This window comes from Oratosquilla oratoria, chromosome 43, assembly GCF_046742065.1.
Source record: "Oratosquilla oratoria isolate Oo_2021 chromosome 43, ASM4674206v1, whole genome shotgun sequence".
Taxonomy (NCBI): Eukaryota; Metazoa; Arthropoda; class Malacostraca; order Stomatopoda; family Squillidae; genus Oratosquilla; species Oratosquilla oratoria.
In genome coordinates, this window is record NC_134819.1 from 12,193,411 (window position 1) to 12,213,645 (window position 20,235).

The 20,235-nt window shown below is 40.5% G+C and overlaps 1 protein-coding gene across 9 annotated transcripts in view; it reads right to left on the reverse strand.

The window, feature by feature from the left end:
* The window catches only part of mino (glycerol-3-phosphate acyltransferase mino), a 274,254-nt gene that overhangs the window by 34,862 nt on the left and 219,157 nt on the right, over positions 1–20,235 (reverse strand). For 6 of the 9 annotated variants that reach the window (XM_076180077.1, XM_076180074.1, XM_076180072.1 and 3 more), the window contains exons 2-5: positions 18,775–19,249; positions 12,180–12,341; positions 9,789–9,973; positions 830–1,063 (exon numbers count right to left, since the gene is read on the reverse strand). In XM_076180077.1, the coding sequence (XP_076036192.1) occupies positions 830–1,063; positions 9,789–9,973; positions 12,180–12,341; positions 18,775–19,116 (923 nt within the window). In that variant the 5' untranslated portion in view covers positions 19,117–19,249. The remainder of the gene's footprint in view (positions 1–829; positions 1,064–9,788; positions 9,974–12,179; positions 12,342–18,774; positions 19,250–20,235) is intronic. The other 3 variants (XM_076180071.1, XM_076180079.1, XM_076180080.1) reach the window with 1 other exon arrangement.

Here is a 20,235-nt window from a genome sequence, read left to right on the forward strand (position 1 = left end):
CCCAAAGGATTATCCTTGTCTTCTCTTTTTCTGCAAGAGGGAATGGAGAGGAGGGTCACTGATTAAGTGTTGCATCTTGCTGGACTGTTTCTGACCCAGGGCAGTGAGCAGGATACAAGGATGACCCATCATCCATGAGGACCCATGATGACCCATCATCCATGACAAGGAGGAAAGGGTGGTGGATGGAATTGGAATGGTTTCACCAAATGGAAAACCAGCAGCCCCATAGTGGCCAACAATGGTCCTTAAGCACTCCCACAGACCTCTCTGGGAAGAAACTTAGGGTTGCTGTCTGTGTTGTATTGAAATAGAACCGTTTCTATATCACTAGGTGAAAGTAGGAGACCAGTTACCAGTTGTCAGCTCTCCATGTGTAAAATGGTGTAAGAAATACAATTAAGTTAATAAAGATCCTGGGCTCAGTTGAGGCCAAGTGTCAAACCCTAATAGAGGTGAGGGGGCTGACAGCTTTGAAAATGGGTAGTTGTGCTGTCCATCTTGCAGGATCACCACAAGGTGGCACACATAATTGGTTGTACCTTTTGGTTGTACCTTTTGGCATGTGTATGTACCTTATGTATATGTAGGTATCTGTATAGGTGAGAACTGATGTTATAATCTGGATTTTAAGTGGGGTCAGTTGTAAAGAGGTTAAATAGTGTAGGTGACAATGCCATTTGATGTAACCCCAATTCGGCATGAATTGCAGAATTTAACACAATTTGTTTCTAACACAGAATTTACTATTTCATCATTAATGGAAAACATATCAAATATATTTTTCTATGCTCTTACTGGATATAATTAGGAACTCCTTATCACTTACCCAAACACAGGAATTTTGAGATTTTCTCCTGCAGCAACAATAGGTGCTGGGATCTGTCTATTAAACAGAATCCAAGTAACAAACAAGTAGTCAACATGTGAGCGGTGTAGAGGCAAGAAGATAAGTGGTCGGTCCTTCTGTGCAGCTCTATCTATCATTTCTAGTTGGCCTCCATGTATTGTCACTGACATAAGCAGTCGATTGAACACTTTGAAGAGCACATATCCTGTTAGTCTGTAAAGTAAAAACATTAAATAATTCAATTTTCTATAAAAAAAAATATATATATATTAAGCAAACAACAAATATCAGACATGAAGACAGATGAAAAAAAATATATATAAGATACAAAAATAAAATAACGGCTATGATACAAAAATAAAATAATGGCTATGACAATTTTTCAAAGCTCACTATTGGAAAATTTCATAAAACTTGTACTATGATTATGAAAACTGTAAGGATGTTTTTCTACTATTTACTCTTTGTACCCTGAAAATCCATCTGTTTCTCATCAAGTACCATAAAATTGAAGACTCATCGCCTCCCCCCCCTAAAAAATACATACACACACACACATACCAAGGGCTTTTTCCCCCTTACAAGGGAGATAGCCAAAGTCAAAAGGCATAATTCCACTCCCACCCATTTCACCCCCTTTCACCTTCCACTCCCTCTCATCTTGGCTCATCCTGGATGACATCGAATCCCTGCATCTTGAACATTGCCCTGGGCCTGTAGCAATACAGCAAGACACAGCACATCCACAGGAATGCCATTTTATTTAATCAGCAACCCCCTATCTGTCTCCTCATGCAACATTGAAGACAGGGAGAAATTCCTTTGGGCTGTGTCAAAATATTATTTGTGAGAAGAAATGAGAAAAATAGAAAGGAAGACTAAAGTACAACAAAACAGACTTCAAAAAACTTGGAAAAAACTTTCAAAATGCGAACTGGGAAAATTTTTTAAATGAAGAAACAAAGATGGAAGAGAAGTGGAACATATTAAAAGAAAAATACAAGGAGGGAACAGATAAATACATACCAAAGGGAAAAAAAAAAAAAAAAAAAGGGTATACATAAAGTGTTCCCCCCTTATAAGGGAAGTAGCCAAAAAACAAAGGCATAAAAACCACTCCCACCCATTCCATCCCTATCACACTCCACTCCCCTCCACCCTCTTATCTTGGCACCTCCTGGATGACAGGTCATCCCTGCATCTTGTCTGCCCTGGGTCAGAAGCAGTGTCGCAAGACACAGCAAGGCTGCTTCATTAAATTGGCGACCCCCCCCCTCTCGCAGAAAAAGAGAAGATGGGGAGAAATCCCTTTGGGCTGCATCAAATTTTTCTTACACATACACCCTCACCCATTCCACCTAATGCATCACATCATCATCCATACACAACCATTCTCCTTTCACCTGTCTTGTCCTCTCACATCCTTCCTCAACAGATATTCCCTTCTTCCCCAAAGCCCCTTTTACCCCATCCATCCATCTCATCCTAGGTCGCCCCCTCATGTTCACTCCTTCCACACCTCTTTCACTAGTCTTTCTTCACTCATTCTTTCCATGTGTCCAAACCATCCCAATACTCTTTCATCCACCCTATCTCCCAACTCCCTTTCCATCCCCATTCTCCTCACCACCTCATTTCTCATTCTATCCAGCCTACTAATCCCTATCATACTTCTCAAACACCTCATCTCAAACACATTCAAAACCTGGAAAAGATGGAGATAGTGAGAGAGAGAAAAAAAAAGAAAAAGGCAAACATACATCAAACTAAAAAACAAATATGTAAAAATATGCAGGGAAGAACAAAGAAACTATGAAAAAGACATAATAGAAAAAGCAAGGACCAACCTAAACTATTCTATAGATATGTAAATGACAAACTAAAAGACAAGCACGAAATAATGAAACTGCGCGAAGGAAATACAGAATATATAGATGATATAGAAATTGCTGAAATTATGATCACACATTTTAAATTTGTATTCACAAGTAAAAGCTCCCAAAATTGGGAAGGACAGAAAGAAAGATCCCTGCAGTGAAAGAAATAAGTGACACAGAAAGAAATAAAGGAACAAATAAAAAACTTGATGTCAGAAAGTCACACGGGCCGGATGGAATTGCAAAGTGAATATTGAAAGAATGTAAAGATGAACTAACAGAAAAAATACACAAGATAATTGATTTCTCACTCAAAGAAGGAAAAGTACCACAAGATTGGAAAAATGCAAATATTGTACCAATATACAAAGGAGGGGACAAAGAAAATCCAACCAACTATAGACCAGTCTCCTTTACAAGTACATACATACATATACCAAGGCTTTTTCCCCCTTACAAGGGGGGTAGCCAAAAAGAAAAAGGTATAAAATCATTCCCACCCATTCCATCCCTGAATACACTCCACACCCCTCCACCCTCCCTCTTATCTTAGCACCTCCTGAATGACGGGTCATCCCTACACCTTGTCCACTGCCCTGGGTCAGAAGCAGTGTCGCAAGACACAGCACATCCACAACAAGGCCGCTTCATTAAATCGGCGACCCCCCCTCTCCGTCCCCCTTTACAAGTACTATAGCAAAAATATATGAAAAAGTTATCAAAACAAAATGGATTAAACACTTGGAGAACAAAATACTAAATCCAAAACAATTTGGATCTAAATGAGGAAGATTATGTGCCACAAACTTAATATGCTTTTACTCGAGATTAATAGAAATAATTCAAGAAAGGGACAGATGGGTAGACTGTGCCTTCTTAGATTTACAAAAGGCATTTGACAAAGTACCACACAAAAAGCTACTAAGAAAAATTGAAATAGGTGGAATACAAGTAAAGTTATTAGAATGGATGAAAGATTTCTTGAACGGGAGAAGGGACATATGGACAGATTGTGCCTTCTTAGATTTACAAAAGGCATTTGACAAAGTACCACACAAAAATCTACTAAGAAAAATTGAAATAGGTGGAATACAAGTAAAATCATTAGAATGGATGAAAGATTTCTTGAACAGGAGAAAAATGAGGGTGGTACTCAGAGACAAGAACTCAAATTGGGAAGAAATGATAGTGAAGTCCCACAAGGCTCTGTATTGGCTCCAATAATGTTTGCCATATATATATATATATATATATATATATATATACAGTATATATATATATATATATATATATATATATATATATATATATATATGATGATTATTCATCGTGACAAATTTGAGGTAAGAGAGGAAACGGAAACTCAAAAGCTCTTCTCGAGTTTCCGTTTCCGTTTCCTCTCTTTCCTCATCCTGTGGATGTACTGTGTCTTGCGACACTGCTTCTGACCCAGGGCGGTGGGCAGGGTGCAGGGATGACCCGTCATCCAGGAGGTGCTCAGATGAGAGGAAGGGTGGGAGGGGTGTGGAGTGTATTTAGGGATGAAATGGGTGGGAGTGTTTTTATGCCTTCCCCTTTTTGGCTACCTCCCTTGGAAGGGGGAAAAAGCCTTGGTATATGTATGTATGTATGTATGTATGTATATGTATATATATATAAATGACATGGATGAAGGTGTGGAATGTTATATGAACTTCTTTGCAAATGACACAAAACTACTAAAGAGAGTAAGTACAGAAGAAGATTGCAAATCATTACATGGCCTGGACAAAATCTGGAAATGGAGTCAGAAGAGTGAGGTGAATTTCAACATCAAGAAATGTAGTATAATGGAATTTGGAAAAAGCAAAAACAGAATATAGGGACAATACAAAATTGGTACAAAGGAAATTAAAAATGTCAACTCAGAAAGGGACCTAAGAGTAACTATCACCACTGACATGGCACCAGACAAACATATCAACAAATTAGTTAAAGAAACTTTCAATTTATTAAGATCAATGAAAGTGGCCTTTGACTACAAGGATGAAGAAATGGTAAAGAAAATATTAGTTACATTGATAAGACCAAAATTGGAGTACGCTGCAACACTATGGACACCTAGTACTAAAAAGAACATTAAGAAATTAGATAGAATTCAAAGAGCAATGACAAAGATGGTACCAACACTCTCCAAAATGACATATGAACAAAGATTGGACAAACTTGAACTACCAACCGTGGAACAAAGAAGATGAAGAGAAGAACTGCTAACCATCTACAGAATTATGAAAGGGATAGAAGTCCTTGATAGAGATGACTTCCTAAAGTGGGATGGAAGAAAAACAAGAGGACATGAAAAGAAACTTAAAAAGGATAGTTACAGAAGAAATCTGAAAAAGAATAGCTTCCCACACAGTGATATCTGGAACAAACTGAATGAGGAAACAGTGAGTGCAAAAACTATACAAGAATTAAAAATCAAACCGGATGCTGAAAGATACAAAAGCGGGTCACTATGAGCATAGTTCTCTTCCCGTAAAATACAACTAGGTAAATAATAGGTAAATACATAACCAGTCACTAATCACCCCACCCCCAACCCACTCCCTTTCATACATTACAGTACCATCCATGAGTGGAGAATGGCACAGCCATTCTTCACTCACCCCTATCTCCTGCCTTTTCCCTTTCTTCCTTAACAGACATCACCTTCTTGTTCAACACCCCTTTTACCCCATCCATCCATATCATCCTTGGTAGTCCCCCCCATGTTCGCTCCATCCACTTCTGCCTTCCACACTTCTTTTACTAATTTTTTTTCACTCATTCTTTCCATGTGCCCAATACTCTTTCATCAACCCCATCTCCCATCTCCTTTACCACTCACACCCATTCCATTCCCTACATACTCCACTTCCCTCTACCCTCTTCCTTCCCTCTTATCTTGGCACCTCCTGGATGACGGGTCATCCCTGCATCTTGTCCACTGCCCTGGGTCAGAAGCAGTGTTGCAAGACACAGCACATCTCTTTGAAGCAATTCATTGATCTATTTAGGATCGTAAGAGGCGAGACAAATGGGACAGGGATTGGGACTAGGCATCCTTCTCCCTGTAGCCCCACAGGGAACATTCCTAAAAATAGTAAAGGCATAAGAGGGTCTAGGAGTTTTCCAACCAGCACCCTAAGGTTTGGGTCTTTTAATGTGCGTGGATGTGGTACAGATGAAAGTAAAAGGGAAGAGATAGGTAGTATGTTTGTGAGAAGAAAGATGGATGTGTTGGCTTTGAGTGAAACTAAGTTGAGAGGGAAGGGCAAGTGTGAGTTTGGGAGTGTAATTGGGAGGTTATCAGGAGTGAAGAGAGGGCAAGGGAGAGAAGGGGTGGCTATACTAGTAAGTGAAGAGATAGGTAAACGTGTAGTGGAGTGGAAGAAGGTTTCTTCAAGGATAATGTGGATGAAGGTGAAACTGGGAAAGGAGATGTGGGTTTTTGTAAGTGCATAAGGGTCTGGTAGTGAGAAGAAAGTGTAGAAGAAGGGAGGCTTTTTGGATAGATTTAGATGATTGCATAGAGGGATTAGGGACAAACATCAATGTAGTAGTATTGGGAGACCTTAACCCCTTCCATACGGTGCCGCACACGTAGGCGTCATGAGGAGCAAGTGGATTCGCGACGCTGCCATATCGGCGTCTTGATTATATTTATTGTAGTCGCACCTGTGTTTTTACATTCTCCCAAATGCGCCCTTAATCCCATTCTCTGTGGTTTTCAAAATTCGCGGGTGAAAGAGAGAACGATCGATATAAGCGGCGACTATATTTTATGATGCGAATATTATTTCGTTACGTCGTACGGCTGGCATTGGCTGCTGCCCGCGAGATTTAAGTCCCGTATTGAAGTGGTTAATGCTAGAGTGGGAAATGGTCCAATCGATGGAGTGGTTGGGAAGTGTGGAGTTCCAGGAAAGAATCGTAGTGGAGAGTTGATGGTGGAGATGTGTCTAGAGAGTTGATGATAGCAAATACAGTGTTTCAGAAGAAAGTCAAGCATAAGTACACATGGTAGAGGGTGGTGGATGGAAGGGTGGTAGACAGAGCATTAATGGACTATGTAGTGGTAGATAGGAGTATAATAGGAAGAGTTAAGGATGTACATGTGCTAAGGGGAGAGAGTGGGGGAATATCAGATCATTTTTTGGTGGAAGGTAAGTTGAGAGTGGAGGATAGATGGAGAAAGAGTAAAAGGACAAAAGGTAGGGAGGTGCTTAGAGTGAACTCTTTAAATGAAAAGGAAAAGGAGGAGTACAAGAAGAAGCTAAGAGAGGAGTGGGAAGGAGTGAAGGATAGAGTAGAGCTAGGAGTGGAGGAGGAATGGGGCTAGTTCAAGGAGGGAGTCACAAAGTGTGCAAAGATGGTGCGTGGAACATGAAGGATGGGAGGAAATAGAAGGAAGGTTAGTGAATGGTGGGATGAGGAAACAAAGTAGGTTGTAGAAGAGAAGCAAGCTTTCACAGATTGGTTACAAAATAGGATGAGGGAGTCATAGAGGTACAAAGAAAAGAGAAGTAAAGCAAAAGGTAAAGGTGGCAAAGTGGAGAGCAGATGTGAAATGGAGTAAGAATATGACAGAAAATTTTAAAATAAAAAGATGTTTTGGAAAGAAATTAAGAGAGGAAAAGGAGGCGAATCAAGTAAAGAAAAGGTAAAAGGTGCATATGGAGAGATAATGAAAGAGAAGGCAGTGAGGGAAAGATGGGCAGAGTATTTTAGGGAGTTGCTAAATGTGAAGGAGGATAGGGAGGGAAAGATAGTTGCAGTGGTAAGTGCTAAGAAAATGAACATGAGTGAGGAAAATGGAGGAGAAATAAGGAAGGATGAAGTGAAGGCAGTTGTTAAAATGATGAGAGCAGGTAAGGCACCTGGGTTGGATAGATGCCATGCAGAATGTCTAAAAAAAAAAAAAAAAAAAGGAGGTACAGTGATGGTAGACTGGCTGGTGAGGTTATTTAATGTTTGCTGGAGAGAGGGTAGAGTGCCGGAGGACTGGAGAAGTGCCTGTATAGTTCAACATTACAAGGGAAAAGGGGACAAATGTGAGTGTATTAGTTTCAGAGGGATTAGCTTGTTAAGTGTAGTTGGGAAGGCTTTTGTGAGGATCTTGATTGAGAGGATAAGGAGAGGAACAGAAGGAATAATTGGTGAGGAACAGTGTGGATTTAGGACAGGTAGAGGTTGTGTAGATCAGATTCTTGTAGTCAGATATGTGAGAAAGCTATAGGAAAAGGTAAGGATGTTTTTGGGGCTTTAATGGATCTGGAAAAGGCTTATGACATAGTAGACAGGAAGAAACTGTGGGAGGATTTGCAGATATATGAGATAGGAGGAAAGCTTCTAGGAGCTGTCAAGAGTTTTTATGAGAGTAGTAGAGCATGTGTCAGGATTAGAAATGGAGAGAGCGAGTGATTCGAGGTAAAGGTGGGACTTCATCAGGGATGTGTTATGTCACCCTGGCTGTTCAGCTTATACATGGATAGGGTGGTGCAAGAGGTAAATGCAAGGGTGGTGGGTCAGGGATTGGAGATGGTTAAAGAAAATGGAGAAAAGTGGGAGGTGAACCAGCTGTTGTTTGCAGACAACACTGCACTTGTAGCAAAATCAGAGGAGGGATTGAGAAAGTTGGTGACAGAGTTTGGGAGAGTGTGTGATAGAAGAAAGCTGAAGATAAATGTGGGCAAAAGGTGATGAGATGTACAAGGGGTGAAAATGGTAGCAGACTGGAAATGAGCATTAAGGGAGAGCGACTGGAAGAAGTGGATAGTTTTAGATACTTGGGTGCAAATGTGGCTGGAATGTGCGGAGTGGAGGTAGAATGTAGATTGTGAGAAATGAGTAAATGCCTTAGTGGATTAGTGTAATGAGGAATAGACATTTGGGAATGGAGGCTAAGAAGAGACCATATGAAGGAGGGATTGTGCCAACAGCACTGTATGGGGCAGAAACATGGAACATAAGAGAGGAAGAGAGAAGGAGTTTGAATGTGTTTGAGATGAGGTGTCTGAGAAGTATGATGGGGGTTACTAGGCTGGATAGAGTGAGAAATGAGGTGAGGAGGAGAACAGGGGTGGTAAGAGAGTTGGGAGATAGGGTTGATGAAAGAGTATTAGGATGGTTTGGACACATGGAAAGAATGAGTGAAGAAAGACTAGTAAAAAGAGGTATGGAAGGCAGATGTGGAGGGAGTGAACATGAGGGGGGCATTTTAGGATGAGATGGATGGATGGGGTGAAGGGGGCTTTGGGGAAGAGGGGAATGTCTGTTGAGGAGTGACAGGAGAGGACAGAAGACGGGTGAATGGAGAATGGTTGTATATGGATGATGTTGTGATGCATGAGGTGGAATGGGTGGGGGGATGGAGGGTGAGGTAGTATGTGTGAGAAAAATTTGACGCAGCCCGAGAAGATTTCTCCCTTTCTCCTCCTTTTCTGCATGGGGGGATGGAGAGGGGGGTCACCGATTTAATGAAGTGGCCTTGCTGTGGATGTGCTGTGTCTTGTGGCACTGCCTCTGACCCAGGGCAGTGGACAAGGTGCAGGGATGACCCGTCATCCAGGAGGTGCCAAGGTAAGAGGGAGGGTGGAGGGGAGTCGAGTGTATTTAGGGATGGAATGGGTGGGAATGGTTTTTATGCCTTTTTCTTTTTGGCTACCTCCCTTGTAGGGGGGAAAAAGCCTTGGTATATGTATTATTATTATAATTATTATTACTATTATTATTATTGTTGTTTTTGTAAAAAAACAATAATAATAACAATAATAACAATAATAATAAATAAATTGCTTCAAAGAGATAAATTTCATCTAATGTAGATGTCCTCTGAATAATTTCTATCTAGCAGCTGACAAGCAGTTTTTTCATCTCAGTGAAAATAATTTAAATGCCAAAAACTGTTAATAAAAAAAAAATTACACCAGATCTCTCTTGCAGAAGACCCATGGCTCCCAGGTAACCAGAGAGAGCCATCAGACTAATTAGTAAGTCAATCAAGGTTTCTCTAGCTTAATAAAAACAACTTTCCTTACCTTATAAGGGTGGTTGAAATGGCAGCCTTCATGTCATTAAGAAGCCTATGTGCTCGTGCAGTTTGTTTGGCTATCAAAGAGGAGTATAGTTTTCCATCTGCCCCTTCATCTAAGCCTCGGTCTTCTAACTCATCTGTCACTGCTTGGTCAATGGCACTTGCTACTCTTTCATCTTTGATTATGAGCTGCACAAAATTGAAAAATCATCACAGAGAAGATGAAAAACAGATATCAAAAGGGGAAGAGATAGAGATAAGATGAGAAGAAAAAAAGAGGAAAAAAAGAGGAGAGAAGATGGAATAGAGAAGGAAGAACAAAGGAAGAAGAAAAGACAAAAGGAAGATGAAGAGAAGAAAAAGAGGAGAGAAGTGGAATAGAGGAGGAAGAAAAGACAAGAGGAGAGAAGAGGAAGAGGAGGAACAAAGCACAGGCAAGGGAGAAAGAGGAAGATGATAAAGAAGAGGAAGAGGATGTGGAAGAGGAAGTGGAAGAGTAAGAGGATGAGGGGAGACCAGGAGAATGAAGATAAGTCAAGAGGAAAGAAGTAAGAAGGAAGGTGGGAAGTGGAGCAGGAGGATGAGGACAGGAAAGGAGGGGTGAGAATGGGTGAGGGGAGAGGTAGGGGCAGAGGAGGAAGGGCAAGGAGAAGGGGAGAGGAGGTGCGAGGAGGAGGAGGCCGGGGCGAGAGGAGGAGGGGCGAGGAGGAGGAGGGGCGAAGAGGAGGAGGAGGTTGGGGCAAGGAGGAGGAGGAGGGGCAATGAGGAGAAGGAGGGGCAATGAGGAGAAGGAGGGGCAAGGAAGATGTAGAGTGAGGAGGAGGTAGAGCAAGCCGGAGGAGGAGGAGGAAGAGTCAGGAGGAGGAGGAGTCAGGAGGTAGTGAGAAGTAGGAGGTAGTGAGAAGTAGGAGGTAGAGTGGGAAGTAGGAGGAGGGGTGAGGAGTAGGAGTGGTGAGGAGTAGGTGGGATGAGTAGTAGGTGGGATGAGGAGTAGGGGTGAGGAGTAGAAGGAGGGGAAAGGAGTAGGAGGAGGGGTGAGGAGTAAGAGGAGGGGTGAGGATGAAGGAGTAAAGATGAAATAACAAGGAGGAAGGGGTCAGAAGGAGGGGTTGAGGTGATGATGAGGAGAGGAAGAAAGGGAGAGGAAGGAGACAGGAAGGGTAGAGAAAGGGGAGAAGAAGGGGAGAGGAAGGGGAGAAGAAAGGGAGAGGAAGGGGAGACGAAGGGAAGAGGAAAGGGAGAGGAAGAGGAGAGGAAGGGGAGACAATGGAGAGAGGATGGGGAAGACAAAGGAAAGAGAAACGGAGGAGGGAGAATAAAATAAATGGTGGAGGGAGAAGAAGAGGGAGTAAAGGAGGGAGGGGGAGGAGGCAGGAGGAAAGGAAGAGGAGGAAATGAGAAAAAAAGGAGGAATAAATTAGAAGAGGTGAAAATGAGGAGGAGGAGGAGGAGAAAGAGGAGGAGGAAAGGAGAAAGGGGGAGGAGTACGAGAAGGAGGAGGAGGAGGAGGAGAACGAGAAGGGGGAGGAGTACGAGAAGGGGAGGACGGAAGGGGGGAGGAGAGAGAAGGGGGAGGAGAGAAGGGGGAGGAGGGGGGAGGAGAAAGGGGGAGGAGTACGAGAAGGAGTACGAGAAGGAGTACGAGAAGGAGTACGAGAAGGAGTACGAGAAGGAGTACGAGGAGGAGGAGGAGGAGGAGGAGGAGGAGGAGGAGGAGGAGGAGGAAGAGGAGGAGGAAGAGGAGAGGATGAGGAAAGGAAGAGAAGAGGAGGAGGAAAGGAGGATGAGAGGATGAGGAGAGGATGAGGAAAGGAAGAGGAGAGGATGAGGAAAGGAAGAGGAGAGGATGAGGCAAGGAGGAGGAAAGGAGGCAAGGAGGAGGAAAGGAGGCAAGGAGGAGGAAAGGAGGCAAGGAGGAGGAAAGGAGGAGGAAAGGAGGAGGAAAAGAGGATGAGGAGAAAAGGAAGATAAGAAAAAGAGAAAAAGTAAAGTACAATGAAAGGCAGAGGAGGACAGGAGGAGGAGGAGGAAGAAAGGACAAGGTGGAAGAGGAAGAAAAGAAGATGAGGAGCAAAAAGGGCAAAGAGTAAAAGGAGGAGGGGGAGGAGGAGGAGAAGGATTAACCATTTTCCAAAATGGAAGTGGTGGATTGTTTCAAATTTGCTCATTGAATTATGTGAAGCCAGCATTTTCATACAGGTACAAATACTAACTAACAATATACATACTATCACCTTCTTATCTCTAAAGGAACTAACAAAAGTGACTTGTGCAGTACTTCACACCTACTCTCATTTTCAAATGTGCAAACCTGGAACAAGTGTGCTCAAGAATACTACACACATGAAGTAATGAAATAACTTACACTCAACTCTAAACAAAAAAACAAATTTACCTGATTGGGAATGGTAGGGTAGCTGAAACTGACTTTGAGGCTGAGGCAGTGGAAGACATAGCAGCATTGTCGAGTGAGGTAGCGCCAGTCCGTGTTGCTGGTTGGCACCCGCAGTAAGCTGTGAACCCCTAACTGGCTTGTACTTCCTTCTACCAACCCATTCTGTCAGGAACAAAGTATGCATTCAACTTAAGCATATCTGTACATTTACTCAATATTGAGAATAACAAGGGATAAACTGTTCATTACCCAAAACTTGAATGGCAAGGGGGGGCATATGCCACCATGAGGTCTCTTCTATTCAACCCTTTAGTTCTAATTTTCTGGTGGTCTGCTTCAACCCTGCCTTCACTCACATTGCATCTTCCACCATTATGTCATTTCTGACAACCATCACCCTGACACCCATTTAATTTATTCTATCTCTTCTCCAGGTAACATATCTATTATTTGCATGCTGTAGATATATATATATATATATATATATATATATATATATATATATATATATATATATATATATATATATATATATATATATATATATATATATCTCTTTTTTTTTTAGTTTGGTCTCTTCTTAGCACAATTCATCAGGCTCATTTACCAATATCTTAACCTGACCAAAAGTAAACCTTGTCCCCAGTAGCATACTCATTGCTAAATATTATTTTCTCTATTTCCCAATTTACTTACAAGTAAAAGCCCTTTTCATTTCTTTGAAGACTCCAATCTTGTATAAAAAATATTATCTAATATATAATTTGAGAACATCAACACAACAAAACACAGCTTGTACAGTACTGTCTAGCTTACTCAAGAAACAAACAAGATAAAATTAAATAAATCCAAATTATCCCCTCTCCATTAGATATTTATTAACATTACAACCATATTTCTGCATAGCCTATTCTTTCCAAACATGGACTGAATAACCATGACCAATACAGCCACATATTTTACTAATTTATATGGATGAAGGGGGCTGAACTTGTATTGATGGGAATTTCAATGATACAGTGCATCTTTCAGACTAGGTTTGTTCAACAGCAGAATATAACAATTTGGAACTGGTCAGAACGAAAGGTATAAAACACACTCACTCCTGCTGAGAAATTACCAAAGTCCATAAGATGACAAGTTTGTGAAAGTTTTTCATAATTCACTAGCATGGAAATTAGTGGAGGCTGAAGGGGGAAATTTAAATGTGTTTGAGATAAGGTGTCTGAGAGGAGGGGCAGTTAGTGGGGCTGGAAATAGGAGGCAGGTACGGTTAACTAACAAATACTGGGATGGTTTGGGGATATGGAAAGAACAAGAGTATAAAGACTATACCCTATGCACTGAGATCTGGCCGTTAGGGCGGACCACTGGGAGTTCCCCTGTGGTGCCACATATAATTATTTTATAGTTTTATTTTATTATATAATTCTATTTATATAATTTTATAATGTTGCCTCATATGATTATATTATAATTTTTTGTCACACACCACCACTGAGATAAAAATCAAAGCAATGTTTTTCTATACAAAGGTTTCGTTTCTTTAAGTGTAGATATGGCATATGTGCATGCGAGAGCGACGTTGCCACTACATGTAATCTCTGGCCCCACCCCCCTCACTCTGCATGCAGAAAACATTGCATCCACACGCACGTTCTCGCCATGGATGCCCATATGTGGCAACACCGGGAAATATCCTAGCCACGCCTTATCGGCCAATTCTCCTTGCGCTGACTATAGCAGAGAGTGTGGAAGGCAGAGACAGATGGAGTAGGCTTGAGGGGGCAAATGAGGGTGAGACAGATGGATGGGATGAGGGGTTGGGGGTCTGTTGAGTAGGGAACGAAGAGGGCAACAGATGCGAGTGGTCTTGTGTGGATGATAGGTTGCCACAGCTCAATGGAAATTTCTTCTCGTCTGCTATGTGAATAGTAGACAAGAGGGGAGGGTAGCCATGTGGTGAAGTGGACCTGACTTGGAGGAGCTGAATTTTCATAAATTGCTCCTGATCCAAGCAATGGGTTGAGGACAGGAATGACCCTTCATCCACAAAGAGATACGACGAGAAAGTCAAATGGGTGTTGGATGGGTGCATGCCTTGGCTGGCCAACCATCTTATATGGGGGAAAGGGCCTTTTGGTACATATTCATGTACTATCATCTGCACTTGTCAGAACTTGTATGTAATTTTTCCGTTGCACGACTTCCTAATTCTAATCTCTTAAAGAAACTTATTATACAATAAATCACTACCATAAATATATCAAAATAAATAATAATAGGGAAGGAATGGTTTCATATTCCATTTTGCCTTCCCCCAAAACACTAATTTAGTTTGAGGATTAGTATCCTATATCATCTCATGTTACACCATTTAAAGTACCAACTTCTATGTTCATAGTTCAACAATCAATACAATTATAATTATTAGTCACATATTGTTACCCATTCCTGACTTCCACTAAAGTTACAATACTGCATAAAGGAACCAATGGCAGGTACCTGTTTGTGGTGGTTTTGTAAGATAGATAGCAGAATCACCTCCCAGCTGCCCATTTTCAACTCATTAACCCCCTCACCTCCATCTGAAAGTGCAGTCCTGCAGTACAAACAATTGGTCCCCTGGCTGGGCCCAACACCTCTATCAACTTCAACTGCATTTCTTCCTCCTTTTCAGATATAAACAGCTGATAACCAGCACCTTCTCCCCTCTACCTCCTATGTTCAACTGGTGACAAACAGTATTTACTATTTCACTCCCATTGAGTGGAAAATGAATGAGAAACCCCTGGTAGGGCAAGCCCTGTCAGTTGCAGCAAGCTGCTGTTGTCTAGGTTGCCTCCCCACCTGGCCAGGGCTGTCGGGAACCAACACAAGAACCATGCAGCAGGTCCCAGGAATTGAATTCGTGACCACTGGCTCTTGAGTTCAACATGTTATCCACTGGACTACTGCAATCAGTCCCACAAAAATACTAAAGAAAGTAAATACAGAGGAAGATTGTGAATCACTACAGAAAGACCTAGATAAAATCTGGAAATGAAGTCAAAAGTGGGAAGTAAACTTTAACATCAAGAAATGTAGTATAATGGAGTTTGGAAAAAGTAAAAATAGGATATCAAGGAATTATAAAATTGGTGAGGAAGTCAAAAAAATGAACTTGGAAAGGGACCTAGGAGTAATTATCAGCAAAGACATGTCACCAGACAAACATATCAATAAAACAGTTGGAGAAACCTTCAATTTACTAAGGTCAATGAAAGTGGCTTTTGACTATTTGGATGAGGAAATGGTCAAGAAAATATTAGTTACACTGATAAATTGGAGTATAGTGCAACACTATGGACACCTAATACTAAAAAAGAATATAAAGAAATTAGAAAGAATACAAAGAGCAATGACAAAGATGGCACCAACACACTCTCCAAATTGACATACGAACAAAGACTGACCAAATTGGAACTACCAACTCTGGAACAAAGAGGAGAAAGAGGAGATCTACTGACTATTTACAGAATCATGAAAGGAATGGAAATCCTAGACAAGAGAAAAAAATAAAGAGGACATGAAAAGAAACTCAAAAAGGATAATTACAGAAGAGATCTGAAAAAGAATAGCTTCCCAAACAAAGTGGTGGATATCTGGAATATATTAGATAAGGCAACAGTGTGTGCAAATACTATTCAAGAATTTAAGAAGAAACTTGATGCTGAAAGATACAAAGATGGGTCACTATGAGCATAGCTCCCTTCCTGTATAATACAACTATGTAAAAACTAAATACTATAACACAATATTCCAAATTTTCTTCCCAAAGGAATTTATGAGGGGGTCTAAGGACCACTGTTGGCTACAGTGGTGCTTTCGGTTTCCAACAAGTGAAAACAGATGTGACAATTATTATCATACAATAAGAACATTAACCAAACAACCGACTCCAATTCAATAATCTATATAAATTATCAAACAAATGTGTACTGGCCAACATGAGCACAATGAAGACTACTACATTCACAAGACACTCAATTGATGACTAAATATAAAGAGCATTAGCTTTGTTTTTATTCCAAGCACAAATTTTATCATGAATAAAGAAGTAAACAAATCAATATCACAATGACATCAATGACTACAACATTTATTATGGGGACAAACTAGCTTATTAACCCCTTCATTACCGACCTGTCAACCTTACGTAAACAAACGTTTCAAACCGTCCCACGAATGGCTGGAGCCTTATGTTTGTAAACACAGACACTTACCACCACGTGGGTAGAAATAACCCAGAAACCGAGGCCTTGAGAGCCCTCAATACACACAGCTTATAACTGTGACACGTGCATGCCACGGGGAGCACGCTCGGTTCCTGGCGGGTGCACTCAGCCGTGACACTGCACAAAACACACATCCGGTACTCAAGGGGTTATTGGCAAGAATTACCGAGGTACAATTTTTGTTACAGTTATCATGCAAAAACATGGCCTACTTTCAGCCAACCAAATCTACTCACACATACTGTATACACTTGTGTAATAGTCTATTTTATGTAAAAGTTAACCCTCTGTGTGTGTGCAAAAAATGTAATACACTTATACACCAAGGAAGTAACCAAGGCAAAGTCACATATGTACTCCCAACCATTTCACTCCCATCCACCATCCTTTCTTCCCTCATCTTAGCTCCTTGTGGATGATGGGTCATTCCTGTATCCCCTATCAGCTACAGTAATAATTTTTCTTTTAAACCTAATATTTCATTCACCACATTTACTTGCATATTAAGGGGGACCGAACAGTCTGGAAAGCAAAAAAAAAAAAAAATGGATTTACATTCCAACACTACTCAAAAAATATGTAGAAAAGTTAATTTTAGTTGTTGGCACTCGCTAACATGTGCTAAGTAAGTTTAAAGGGGCAATGGGCATATGCTATTAAAGAGCCACATGCAAGAATGAACCATAAACATGGCAAAATACAGCTCTTTTCTGCGAGTCTTATTCTTGATATTTGCCTTTGTTTTGTGGGTGAAAATCTTGTGGCATTTGGCATCTTTTTCTCTTAGTTGTCATGCAGACTCGGGCAAAAATTTGTGATTTTGATCAAATCAACCTTTTGCAATGGGTGGCACTCACTTGTTTGGTGATAAGGGAAGTTGCCCATTGCCGATTAAAAAATAACCCTTATCAATGATTTGACTGACAGCACCCCAGCAGTGAGGCTTTTACCCATAAAAGCTGATAAAGGCACAGAAAAAAACACCATTGCAACATTCAACAGATACTAAAGTGAAAAAGGATTACTTCTATTTTAAATATCATTATAAACAAAGAGACTGAGTATAATTTAAATATAGAAATTTCTAGAATGTTATATTAGAAAATAATTCCAGTCATAACATACGAAACCAAAGTATGTTGTATGAAAAAGTTCAGACATACTGAAAACTTTGAACCGTGATTACTCAAAACAAAGATTTTTTTGGTTTCAAATATTTGGCAAATTTAAAAAAAATAATAAAATTTTCTTCAAACTTACCATGCTAACACACGAATGCTGTGCCTTTCTCATGCAAGTTTTGATAAAATGATCAATAATATCGCTAGAGGGAATTTTATTGGAAAAATGCTGTAGGTGTGATGTCACAAAGTCATGCATTTTATGACCTATGTATATCTTGATCTATTAAGATATTAGGAAAAAATAAAATTACACACTGTTTGTATGGTATTTGAGATTTTACATGCAAAAGCAGGTTAGTCTAGGTAAAGTATTAAGATCGGAAAATATTTGTGACGTCATCAATGACATCATACGGACTGACAGATGAAGGGACGGATATCGTTCAAATGCTCATGGAATATGGAAAATAATAATTTGATTATACTGTAAAAATATCAAGTTGATATATAATTTTTTTATTAATATTTTTTTTATCAGGCGGTCAGATCCCCCTTAATACCACAACTTACCATACCCCATATACTAGTAACCAATGACAAGTATCTTGAAATGGTGGTCTTGCAAGATGGTCTTAAGCTAGGTTCATCTCCTTGCCACCAATCTTGAAAACTCATCAAATTCCTCACCTCTATCTGGGTGCAACCATATGGGGCTGATGCTATCTCCAGACTAAGCCCAAGATTTCAATTTACTATTTCCTCCTATTTCTCAACAACCAGCAACTGTTCCTCCCCTCCTACTACGGTAAGCTAGTGACAAAGGAACAGTCCCACAATAATACAACAGAAAACAGTCCAGGTTCTTCCTAGTCTACACAAGAGCCTAAGGGCTACTGCCAGCCATTGTATAGCTCTAGGTGGAAATCAAGACAACAATTATTATACCATATATCAACTTGACCAAATACACTCTTCATGAGCTAACAATTATCTTACAGAGATCTGTCTGTGCACCTTTTGACTCATATCAAGCATGAATCTCATCCACTCAAAAGCAGCCAACCCCAATTTCAGATTAGAAATATAGTATAAAATTCTACTTTTACACAGGCATATACAGTACAAAATTACACCAAACATCAAATAACACATATAATACACAAATCAACAAATACCCCACAGATGAATCCTTACAGAGCAGAAAGCACGAGGTCCATATCCTGTCAAGGGTGGTGATGCTGGTGGTGTGGGCATGATACTCGCCACACTGTTCACTAGATCCTCCTGTTGTTGTTTGTAATCCTGACCTCCTCTCAATCCTCCACCACCCCCACTGCCTCCTCCATCTACCTCACTACTTCTTGATGGTGAACAGTAGTGGGTGCAAGAAGCAGGTTGTGTGAAGGCAAGAAGTGGCATGGGTGTGGAAGGTGTTGTGGGTGTGGGGAGATAGGATGAATACATCTTGGAGGAGTACTCTACTGGAGACCAGGAATTCGTCCAGTCTTCACCTGCTGCAACTTTTACTGCAGTCATTCTTGCCGATTCTTTTTCTTTTCTTTTTTTCCAATAAATTATTCACAGCAGCTTTAAACAGGTCAACAGTTCTTTTCAAGTCTTATATTCAATTTTCTATTTTTTTATTTATTTTTTTTTCACTGAAAATGACCTACAAAAAAATCACTTAATATTAGTATATAGATGTTACATAACAACCATACTAAAAACTTTTACAGAATACATGTTTAGTAATTCAAAGGAAGAGAGTGGGGTAATATCAGATCATTTTTTGGTGGAAGGTAAGTAGAGAGTGGAGGATAGATGGGGAAAGAGGAAAAGGATAGAAGGTGGGAGGTATTTACCTAGTTGTATTTTGCGGGAAGGGGAGCTACGCTCGTGGTGTCCCACCTTTGTATCTCGCAGTGTCTAGTTTGCTTTTAAACTCATGAATGGTTTTTGCGAACACTATTTTCTTCTTTCTATTTTCTTTATATTCTTTTTGGTACTGGGTGACCACAATGTCGCCGCATATTCTAGTCTAGGCCTTATCAGTGTGACCAATATTTTTTTCATCATTTCTTCGTCCAAATATGTAAATGCCACTTTTATTGATCTTAGCAAGTTGTAGGATTCTCCAACAATTTTGTTTATCCGTTTGTCATAGAACAAGTCGTTTGAGATAATTACACCCAAATCTTTTTTGGATCTCTCCTTCTTTACCTCCTTGGTTCCAATTTCATATTGTCCTGATATTCTGTTTCTGCTTTTTCCAAACTCCATTATGCTATACTTCTTAATATTGAAGTCCACCTCCAATTTCTGACCCCAGTTCCATACTTTATTCAGGTCTTCTTGCAGTGATTCGCAATCCTCTTCAGTTTGGCATCGTCAGCAAAGAAGCTCATGTAAACTGCTTAAATGAGAAAGAAAAGGAGGAGTACAAGAAGAAGCTGGGATAGGAGCAGGAGGGAGTGATGGTAAAAGTAGAACTAGGAGTGGAGGAAGAAAGGAGATGCTTCAAGGAGGAAGTCAGAAGGTGTGCATAGATGGTGTATGGAACAAGGAGGGTGGGAGGAAATATATGGAAGGATAGCCAGTGGTGGGCTGATGAAGCAAAGAAAGTTGTAGAAGAGAAGCAATGAGCATTCACAGATT